We start from the raw sequence: 10,405 nt of genomic DNA, 5'->3' as shown, positions 1-10,405 counted from the left end.
TCCCGTGAGGAAAGCATTTCCTTCGTAGTTGACGCTGAGGCTCAGGACCTCTGTCCTTGTGGCTGCGGGGCAGCGGTGAGAGCCCCATCATGACACGGGAGGGGCAGGTAAACACCAGCTAGAAAGGAGACTTCTGTTTCTGGGGACGGGAGAGCAAACGATCAAGGTGCCCTGGTGCAAGACTGCTATTCCACTTGGGACCCGAATAGTGAGTCGGATTTGAGAGAGGGAACACGCAGAGAATTTTTGGGCAGCAAGGGATAGTTGCGCTGGTTCCTTTGCTCCCCGTCCTCACGATTTCTCCATTTAGAGTGGGGTCTTGGGCTTTGTCCTTTGGTCCCATTGTTGGCTTTGACTTCTACATGAACAGGAACTTCCACTCCACATTGATGCTGGGGGCCCAAGGAGTCAGGAGGGAGAGGTGGGGCGGGACAGTGCAGCGTGGGGAGTCTTGAGAAGCTCCAGAGATTCAGCGGAGTCTTTCGGAATGGATGGGCTTCTGAGAGGAGTGGAGTGGGTGTTTGTGCCAGAGGAAAGCACCATCAGAGATACCACCCTGAGAACTAGCTTCTGAGTTCAGGTCCGGAGAGAGCGGCTCCTACAGAACCAGCATGGTGTGGGAGAGGCTGATAGATAGACCAGGGCTGGTGACCATAGGGGTCAGGGGGAGGCAGGCTGTGCCATCTTCCTCTGCTGAGTTACTGTCCCCTTGTCACAGAGCTAAGAAACATACGGGTCCCCTCCTGGATTCTGGTTCATGCCTAACCTCATTGCAGGGCCAGCATGGAGAGTCCTGGACCCAGATGTGAAGGAGGCTCTGTGGCCAGCCTCTGCACTGGAACTAGAGCCATTTTCAGGGCAATTTGTTAATTTGTTCATGCAGCAAATACAGTAATACCCTGGTTCATGAACACTTCCATTGCGAACAATTCAGTTTGCAAACAAAAGCATTTGGCAAAACTTTTTCCGTTCACAAGTTCTACCCAGTGTGACAAACACAACCCCAGCCATCTTCCCAAAAATCATAAAACAAATCAAGTTCATAAACCGAGGGGCTGCTGTATTGGTTAGGAGCATGCTCTGTGCCTGACGTGGTACTTGACACTTAGGGGCTGTAGAACAGGCGTGGTCCCTGTCCTCTGGCTGGCTGTCCTCCGATGGGGCCTACAGGTTTGGTATCACAACCTCAGCTCCCGTCGGGAGGAATGTAGGTGTTCTTTCTGCGCTTCCTCTTTCTCTCCCCCTCGTCTCACAGGGTCTCACTGTGTAGCCCATGTTGGCCTTAACACATTCGCAATGGAGCCGTGGACCCTGTGTCTTGTGGCTGGGTGGCGTGAATGGCTGTGGCCCCACTGTGCCAACTCCATCAGGCAGCTTTTTGTTAATTTCGTTAGTGGAAAGATAGCTAAAGGTGGTTAGGCCTGTCTGGAATGCCCGTGGTTTGAGCTGCCTGATGGGACAGTGGTGCCACAGGCGGCCTGGGCTGAGGCTGGGGCTGCGGCCGTGCGCCTGTGCGCCTCCGTGCGGGTGCACAGGTGTGCTGTGCTTCCTTTAGCGTATTGCTTGTTTTCTTGACAGACAAAGCCACGGACCCAAGTGTGTCAGACCAGGACTGGCCGGCTCTGCAGAACTTCTGCGAGCAGGTGAACACCGACCCCAGTGGGTAAGGCGGCTTCATGTGCGCACTGAGCTCTGAGGGCGTGAGGGGAGTGTGGGGCTCTGCCTCTGGGGACGGTTGGGAGGCTCGGGTTGTGTGCCCCTCCCAAGCTTTTGTTTGTCTTCCTGTTTTTTGAGACATTGCTTCGGTAGGCAGATTGGCCTTGGACTCAATATATAATCCAGGCTGGCCTCAAACTCCTGGTGATCCTCCTGCCTCAGCCTCCCGAGTGCTGGGATTATAGCCGTGCACCACTACAGTTTTGTTCTAAACCTAAGCCAGGTATGGTCAGTGCAGGCCTGTAATCCTGGCATTTAATAAGAGGCTGAGGCAGGAGAATCGTGGTAAGTTCAGGGTCAGCCTGAACTGCAAGGCGAGACTTAGTCTCGAAATTGAAGTAAGATAGAATAAAATTAAATTACCAAAGTTCTTTTCAAACTGCTGCCTACTTTGACAAGGAGAATCTGTTTTTGCCTTCTGGTGTCCAGGTATGGCCTAAATTGGGTGACTATGCCTGGTTGAGTTCTTGGACATGTTCGTGCAGCCAGGCTGCTTCGCGCTGTGGCTTCCGTGTGCAGTGGCTCGGGCAGTGGGTCATCCCAGCTGTGCCTTGGACAGGACAAGCGGATTTTTTCTGTTTAGTTCCTTGCCTAATAAATACGTGCTATAAATTTAAGCAAGCTTTTATTTTATATATTTGTAAGCTGTGACGTAAAGAAGTGAACGTTTTGTAAAGTTTGTATTTTGCATACTCAAGGTAAGAAATAAGTTTTAAATCTATAATATTTTAAAAAATAAATTAACAAATTCATATGGATTTTATTTTATTTTTTTGGTTGTTTGTTTTTGTGGAACCAGGGATTGAACTCAGGCTGTTGCGCTTGCCAGGGAAGCCCTTATTCCACTGAGCCATCTCCCCAGCCCCTCATGTGGATTTTAAAAAAGTGATTGTTCACAACTATTTACTATTTTTTTTTTTTTTTTTCTGTATTTAGGACAGAATCTACAGGGTCTCACTATGTAGATTGGATTCCTAGTGATTGAGCCTTTCAAGTGCTGGAATTATAGGTGTGCCACTGCCCAGTCTCTGTCACCATCTCAGTGAGCCCCTGGGGTGGGGTCACCGGCAGCTGCTCTCTGCTAAGCAGGTGCTTTAGTTCCCTGAGTTATCAGGCTGGCCCCACAACTATTTACTTTTTTTTTTTTTTTTTTGAGATAGGCTAGCCTGGCGCTTATGGGGATCCTCCTGCCTCAGCCTCCTGAGTGCTGGGGTTATAGGCGTGCACCATGCTCAGCTTATTTTTATTTTAAAAAATAATATTGTAAAGCTAGCTGCTGGTCACACACCTGAAATGCCAGCATTCTGAAGTCTGAGCCAGGAGGATGGCATGTTCATGCCTGGCCTGCTCAACTGAGTGACTTAGTCCTGTCTCGGAATTTTAAGAAAAAGGGGCCAGGGAGATAGCTCAGTAGAATAAGGGCATGAGTTCAATCCCAGTTCCAAAAAAAAAGAAGAATTTTAAGGAATTTTTAAAGGGCGAAAGAGGTAACTCATTGTGAAGGCCCTGAGTTCAGTTCCTAGTTCTACAGACCAACCCCCGATAAAACAAAAGAAAACCTGGCGCTCAAAAGTCAGAGTGTGGCTGCTGGAGTGGCGCTAGTTTATTGATGTGAGACACCAGTGTGCTCCTGATTTAAATACAGTTTTCTGTTTGAGAAGCAGGAAGTGGTAAAATGTTGTTACGATCTTAGCTTTTTCGTGGTGCAGCGGTGGCACACTGGGCAAGTGCTGTGCTGCGGGGCTGTCCCTCAGCCACAAGACGGTTGTCTGCTGAATTCTGTTTCCAAAGCCCCTTCCCCCAGGTTGGGCTGTCATGGTGCTGATCTGCTCTCTGGAATGTGAGCCCTAGGCAGGCCTGCACTTCTTCCTCCAGGGTCTCCTGAGCAGCTACCACAGGGCCCACGGGGTCCGGGGTGTGGAATGCTGACTGCTCCCCCCAGCGATCTCACGGAGTTGGCTGTGGGAGGGTGATGTGGCTCCCCCGGGAGAGGACCCTGTGTGATGAGGGGTGGCGGGAGGCCGGGAGCCAGCCCCGCAGAATCCGTCCCAGGCTGTGTGCCATTTGCACTTCAGCTCTGTTCAGGACCCAGGGCTAGCACAGAGGGGCTCTCCAGGCACCAGGAGCGCGGGTGGTCAATTCTTCCCCACCCAGTGCCCCGGTCTTTCTGTTTTCCCCCAGCCCAACACATGCGCCCTGGCTGCTGGCCCACAAGATCCAGTCCCCGCAAGAGAAGGAAGCTCTTCATGCCTTGACTGTGAGTTTGGCTTGTGCCTCCCCCAGCTCTCCTGTGCTGGAAGGAGCCCCACGGGGCCATGGGTGTCTGAGAGGGTCCCCTACAGAAGCCTGGGAGAGTGGGCTGGCGGGTTCTGGGCCAGTGGCTGTCCCACCTCAGCTCTGTTTCTGGGGCACAGCACAATATCAGGGTCACTGTAGACTTAGGGAAAGTTAGCCATGGTTCCTGTGCACCCCCGCACCCTGGCTCCCTTCCTGTGGGAGAAGGGACGGAAGGCTTTATTGTCCTTTACTCTTAGGCCAGGGCTGGCAAGTTCCGGCGCCCACAGTGTCTCCCCTGGACCCCTGCACCATGTGAGGCTGCTATGGGAAGGCACATGCCCATCTGCAGAGGCCTGAATTTGGGCCCAGTATTGTTTAAAAACTTTTGGTTTTTTCTTTTCTTTTTTTTTGGTGGAACTCAGGCCTTATTTCCACTTGCCAGGAAAGCGCTTATTCTACTGAGCCATCTCCCTGGCCCCTGGTTTTTTCAAGAGAATACAGAAACCTAGATTTTTTTAAGCTGAGCTTGGTGACACAGGCCTGTACTCCTAGCACTTGGGAGGCTGAGGCAGGAGGATCATTGTGAGTTTCAGGCCAACCTGGGCCCCACTTAGTGAGCTCAAGGCTGGTCTGAACTACACAGAAAGACCCTGTCACAAGCAATCATGATAAAGAGAGCCAATTACAATCAATGTCTCTGTGTGTGTGTGTGTGTGTGTGTGTGTGTGCGTGCGTGTGTGTGCGCGTGTGTATTGGGTTTTCCTATGCAGTTCCGGTTAGCCTTGCGTTCACTTTGTTCCCAGGCTATCCTCAAATTCCAGCCATGCTCCTGCTTTAGCCTCCCCAGTGCTGGGATTATAGGTGTACACCACCACACCTGCTGATCTTTTAACTTTTAAAACAAATGAAAATTATTATAAAAGCTCTTAACTCATTTGACATGTTGAAAAATGACAGATGCCGAGAGGTAAAACGTGCCTCTTGAGTGCCAGCGAGCGCTCTACAGAGGTGCAGGCCCTGGGCACTGCATGACACCTCTTCCCCTGGGGAGTTGTGACTCTCACACTGGTTTCAGCTGCTGGAGAGATCTGGGTCTCCTTGATTGGCGCTATGACCTCGGGGTGCACGGAGACGCCATCGAGCTACCTCCTGGACACGAGCGTGGCAGTGTGTGACAGAGGACATCTTGATCTGGAAACATCCCTTTCCTCCCAGACATTAGGGTCGCTGTGCCCTGGGGAAGGCCGCCCGTGGTCCTGTGCACCTGGAGCCGGCCCCTCCCACAGGTCCTGTGTCCGTGCAGGTGCTGGAGATGTGCATGATCCACTGCGGGGAGAAGTTCCACGGCGAGGTGGCCAAGTTCCGCTTTCTGAACGAGCTGATCAAGGTGTTATCGCCCAAAGTGAGTTCCAGGGTGGAGCCTGCCCAGCGGGCACCCACAGCCGAGCCACGTGCCGAGGGCTCTAGCCCGTGAGGGGTGCTGTGTGGGAGAGCGTCTCCTCTCCACAGTGGGGGAGGACCACTGTGTTGGTCAGCTGCACCCCTCCGTGGTTAGCCTTCTTCACACTTCTCCTTGCAAGTGGCATGTCCTGTTCCGTGGTGTGCAGCCCGAGAAGATACTGAGCAGTGACTCGGCCGGCGTGACCGTGAGTGTCACGTAGCCGTCTGGCTGGCCATCTGCACCTGTACCCCTCAGGAGCTAGCTTGCTGGGACCCTTTCTTGCTGCAGTCCAGCACGTTCTAGTTCACCCGGCTCCTGACTACCTGGAGCCCACACTCCGCACACCCTAGAAGCTAAGTCAGTCCCGTTAGACCACCTGCTCTCAGGTGCCAGGCCTCAGACCACTGTGCCTCCGAGTCCCTGATTGCCACTTTGGGGAGTCCCCGCTTCCGGGTTCCGTAATCCACCAAGCATACATGGAACACCGAAGTGTGCCTTGTCATGATCTCTTGCTCCTCAAGGGGTCCATGGGGGCAGGAGGGCGTGATGCCCTCGTGGGCCTGGGCCCGTGCCCCTCCTGGCACCTTGGTGCATTTACCAGCCAGGTGTTTTGGCGGCTTGGCCAGGGCCTGTGTCACTGGCAGGGCTGAGTCTCCAGCCCTCACCTCTCTGCATCCCTGTGCCCGGGTCGCAGATTGGGCTGGAGATTGCACTTCTGTGCAGTTGTCGTTTCTGTACTGTGCTGTCCATGCCCTGGAGACGCCCATCTCAGCCTCTGCGAGTCATCCCTGTAAACTCGGGTTGGTCCCAGGCCCCCTTGCCAGTAATAGGACACCCTTGCCACTCAGGGCATTCTGGAGTTTGTCTTTTGTTGAGACAGGGTGTTGCTGTGCATAGCTCAGGCTGTCCTTGAACTCACTCTGTAGCTCAGGCAGACCTCAAACTTGGGGCAGCCCTCCTGCCTCAGCTACCTCCGTGCTGGGGTTACAGGTCTGCACCATCACGTCTGGCTATTCTGTGGGTTTCTTTTTTTTTTTTTTTTGTATTTAGTACAGGGTCTCACTACACGGATCAGACGTGTATTGGTTCTCCTGTTTTCAGCCTTCCCAGTGCTGGGATTACAGGTGCACATCACCATGCCCAGGCTCAGTTGCTGTCTCAGCACACCCCAGGGGCGGGGCTGGCTTGGCACCCCAGGAATCAAACCCAGTCCCTGCCTAAGCAGGCGCTTCAATCTGCTCAGCTATTTGGCCGGCCCCTATTCTTTTTTTTTTTGGCTCCAAATGCCTTCAGGGCAGGATGGCTGGCTTGAGTTGTGGGGATTGAACCACAGCAGCCTGAGCCTGACTGCTTGGTTGAAGCAGCCACTTAAAGAGCTGAGCTAAGGGGCAGGCCCCCCCCCCATTCTGTGTGTGTTTATTTTTATTTATTTTTAATTCTGTGGGTTTTTGAAGCTCTGTGCTGGAAAGTGGGTTAAGATCAGGTTTTGTTGTATACTTGCATCAGTCAAAAAAAGAATCAATTTCCATGACGTAGAAGGCTGCGAGCAGGCCCAGCTGCGGGAGCAGGACCTTCCGAACTCCCGCTGTGGCAGGGCTGCGGTTTGGCTGCGGGACGGACGCTTTGGCCTCTGGCCACGCCTCTCCCTTTGCCCGTGGTGGGCTGCCCCTTGCCCTGGGCCTTCGGAGCTTCTCTTGAATGTGCGTGGTGGCCAAGAGGTCTCTTAAGACTCTTCCAGATAATTGTCTCTCCTTTTTGCTTTCAGTACCTGGGGGCCTGGGCCACAGAGAAAGTTAAAGCAAGAATTATTGAGATACTCTTTAGTTGGACTGTGTGGTTTCCGGAAGACATCAAGATCCGCGATGCCTACCAGATGCTGAAGAAGCAAGGTGTGACTCTCGTTGGGGCTGTGCTCCCTCAGCCCTGGGGGCGCCCCCCGTGTGTGCTCGTGACCTGTCGGGAGGTGGACGCTGTGGAGGACAGGAAGGCGTCTTTATCCCTGGAGACGGCGGACCTTCCCCCTGCCGGCAGCGTCCAGCTGGGTTTGAGCTTCCCCGCTGCTGCCTGGCAGCTGCCATTCTGCGCTGTCCCATTCTGCGCTGTCCCATTCTGCGCTGTCCCATTGTGCGCTGTCCTGTGGGGCCTTAGGCTTAGGCTGCGACTGATGTGCTGGAACCTTGCTTGGGGCCCCTTTGGTCTGCGTCTCCGCACAGTTGCTGCTCCTGTCAGCAGGCGGCGGTGACGCGTTGCAAAGGCGGATGGGGGGCACTGTGTCACTGCCTCCCTGTGGTTTCTCTGGGAGCCTGGCCCGCTCAGAGGATACAGTCCCTGCTCCGGCCTCAGGCCACACTCCTGCTGCCTGCTTTTTCCGGGTTCTCCCTCCGCTGCTTGGAGGGTGCAGGGTTCGTTGCCTTACCCCAGCAGCTTGAAGACTTTGGTCTCTGGGGAGAGAGATAAGCCCATGGAGGGGAGCTCGTCTTCCATGTTTTGTGCCCCCAAAAGTTGTGTATTCTCTTGGCTGCTCGCATTGGCCTCTGAACGGTGTGAAGCTGTTGTAGCTGAACTTCTTTTGTTTTTTGAGGCAGGGTGCAGGCTGGCTTTGGACTCGCTGTGCGGCCAGCGTGCCCCTTGCCTGGGGCAGTCGTCTGCCTCCCCTCCCTGGCCTGGGCTTGCAGGTGTGCTCCGGGACGGCTGGCCCGTGTGAGTCTTAGCTGTGCTGCCTCCCACTGTGCCCTGGAGACCCCGCCTGTTCTTAGACTTGAGGGGAATGTGGGGCTGCCCCGTGGTCTCAGGTCTCCTGGATTCAAAATAAGTTGTTAGTAGGGCCGGGGAGATAGCTCAGTAGAGTAAGCACTTGCCTGGCAAGCACAGGGTCCAGAGTTCAATCCCTGGTGCCAGGAAAAAAAAAAAAAAGTTGTTAAATTGTAGATTGTCTAGTGTTTTGTCTTTTACTGTTGTCAGGGTAATCTTTCTTCCTTGTGTGTCCTTTCTGGAAGCTGGGGCCCATATTCTTTCTAGGCTGGGCTCTTTTCCGAATGAACTTGTTTTAAGATGGATAGTTGGGAGTTGGGGAGGTATTTCAACAGTGTAAGCACCTGCCTGGCAAGCACAAGGTGCTGAGTTCAATCCCTGGTACCAAAAAAGATAGTTTTTCCGTACGATGGGCACTCTTAGTCCTTTTAGGAACTTCACCAGGGAGCTTGCAGTAGCTTCTGGGTCCTGAGAGGTTATTTATGTGGGTGCGTAAAAGGATCCTTACTTTCATAGCAAAAGATCCATGGAGTACAGGCCTTGGGGTTGGCTCTGCTCTGATGCCCCTGACTTTGGATGCTCCTGGAAGAAAACACAGAGCTTCTGCTGCACGCTGGCTGTATCTTTTGGAGGCTGTTAGCAATGAATTTTTTGTGGGGCATCAGGAACCAAAGGGTTCTGGACTTGGTACTGGCTCTTGCTATGTCACCAGGTACCCGTTCCTGTATTTTTACTTTGTGAATTGTGTATTTCAGGAATCATAAAACAAGACCCTAAACTACCAGTGGATAAAATCTTACCCCCACCTTCGCCCTGGCCCACCAGCTCCATCTTTGATGATGAAGAAAAGTCCAAGGTGGGGAGCTGTGCCCAGCCCTCGGTAGCTGGGTGGGCCCTGGTTAGACTGCTTCCTGGGCGCTGGCCTGGAAAGGCCACTGACCTCTGAACCAGAGCATGGAGAACGTGCCCAAGGAGGGTGTGGAGTTGGTCTGAGATTGCAGAAGCCCCGATGTGTTTGCACAGCAGGGGGTGGTAAATGTCATGCTTTGGAATCCCAGCTTGCGCTCCTGGGCCGGAAGGGTCCGGAAGGTCACCTGAGGGGCGGGCTGTGGGACTCATCTCTTGTCTCCCTGTGTGTGGTGCTGGGGGTAGGGGGCAGAGAGCTGCACACTGGGGAAGATCATGTTTAGTGCCAGTGAGCCTGGTACCGCCCTTGTCCTCTCAGAATTGTTGGTCTCAGACATCAGAAGGAAAAGGAGGGAGGGAAGAGGAAAGCTGTCAAACCCAGCCTGAGGCAGGGTAGCTCCAGTGCAGGTGGGTGGTGCGGCTGAGGAGCTGGAGAGCGTGCGGCACGGCTTCTGGGGAGTCGCTTCTGTATTGCTGCCGTTAGGGTTTCCCATCCTTGCTGTCTCCTAAGCTAAGAGGGAGGCCCCCGTGTGCCAGGCGTTCTGCCAGGCTCGGAGTAAAGTGACACACTGTGTGGCCGCAGGCAGTGCCATCGCAGCTAGTGTGGGCCAGGGCGCCTCGGTAGCTTGGACCTTTTGAGATTGATGCTTCTGCGCTGGGGCGGACTGGTGGAGGCCGTGCTGAGGATGGGACAGCGCCCTGGCCTCGCCCGCTGGGTGGCCTCACCCACTGGTGGCAGGAGGGCCTCCTCATCAGTTAGGACAGCCAGGAATGTCCCCAGAGTTCGTCATGCATGCCCCATGGGGCGTGGGAACCTAACTGTCCCGTCCTTGCTCCCTGAAAGCCGGGCACCTGCTGGGTGGTTGTAGGGCCCGCATCTCTGTGCCGGCTCAGTGAGATAATCTGGCTGTTACTAGTGTCAAAGGCGCTTCCGGGGCTGCTGCCCCTCAGGCCGGTGTTAGAGCCACATCCTCTTCTCTAGCTTCTGAATCGACTGCTGAGGAGCAGCCACCCTGAGGACCTGCAGGCTGCAAACCGGCTGATCAAGAGCTTGGTCAGGGAGGTGGGTGTTCTTCACGTGGGTCTGGCGGGGTGCTGGGCAGTGCGTGCACATGTGCTTGGGGGTGCTAGGTGCTGGGGAGGGGCCTGGAGGGCAGCAGGGTGGTGACTGGAAGAAGCAGTTGTGTTCCTGGGCATCCTGGCTCTCCCTCCCTTTTCTGTCATTGCTTTGTGTGTGTGTGTGTGTGTGTGTGTGTGTGTGTGAGAGAGAGAGAGAGAGAGAGAGAGAGAGAGAGAGAGAGAGAGAGAGAGAGA

At 54.2% G+C, this 10,405-nt stretch overlaps 1 protein-coding gene across 2 annotated transcripts in view; it reads left to right on the top strand.

Moving 5' to 3' along the window:
• Positions 1 to 1,578: 1,578 nt before the first annotated feature.
• Positions 1,579 to 10,405, top strand: part of Gga2 (golgi associated, gamma adaptin ear containing, ARF binding protein 2) — a 29,447-nt gene continuing 20,620 nt past the window's right edge. The window contains exons 1-6 of one of the 2 annotated variants that reach the window (XM_004622889.2): positions 1,579 to 1,663; positions 3,898 to 3,973; positions 5,297 to 5,395; positions 7,200 to 7,323; positions 8,941 to 9,041; positions 10,074 to 10,154. In XM_004622889.2, the coding sequence (XP_004622946.1) occupies positions 5,306 to 5,395; positions 7,200 to 7,323; positions 8,941 to 9,041; positions 10,074 to 10,154 (396 nt within the window). In that variant the 5' untranslated portion in view covers positions 1,579 to 1,663; positions 3,898 to 3,973; positions 5,297 to 5,305. Of the gene's footprint in view, positions 1,664 to 3,897; positions 3,974 to 5,296; positions 5,396 to 7,199; positions 7,324 to 8,940; positions 9,042 to 10,073; positions 10,155 to 10,405 lie in introns of those variants that run through there. The other variant, XM_023714631.1, reaches the window with a different exon arrangement.

This window comes from Octodon degus, unplaced genomic scaffold, assembly GCF_000260255.1.
Source record: "Octodon degus isolate 3935 unplaced genomic scaffold, OctDeg1.0 scaffold00001, whole genome shotgun sequence".
NCBI lineage: Eukaryota > Metazoa > Chordata > Mammalia > Rodentia > Octodontidae > Octodon > Octodon degus.
The sequence above is the reverse complement of the archived record's forward strand: the minus strand, read 5'-3'. Positions and strand labels throughout refer to the sequence as shown.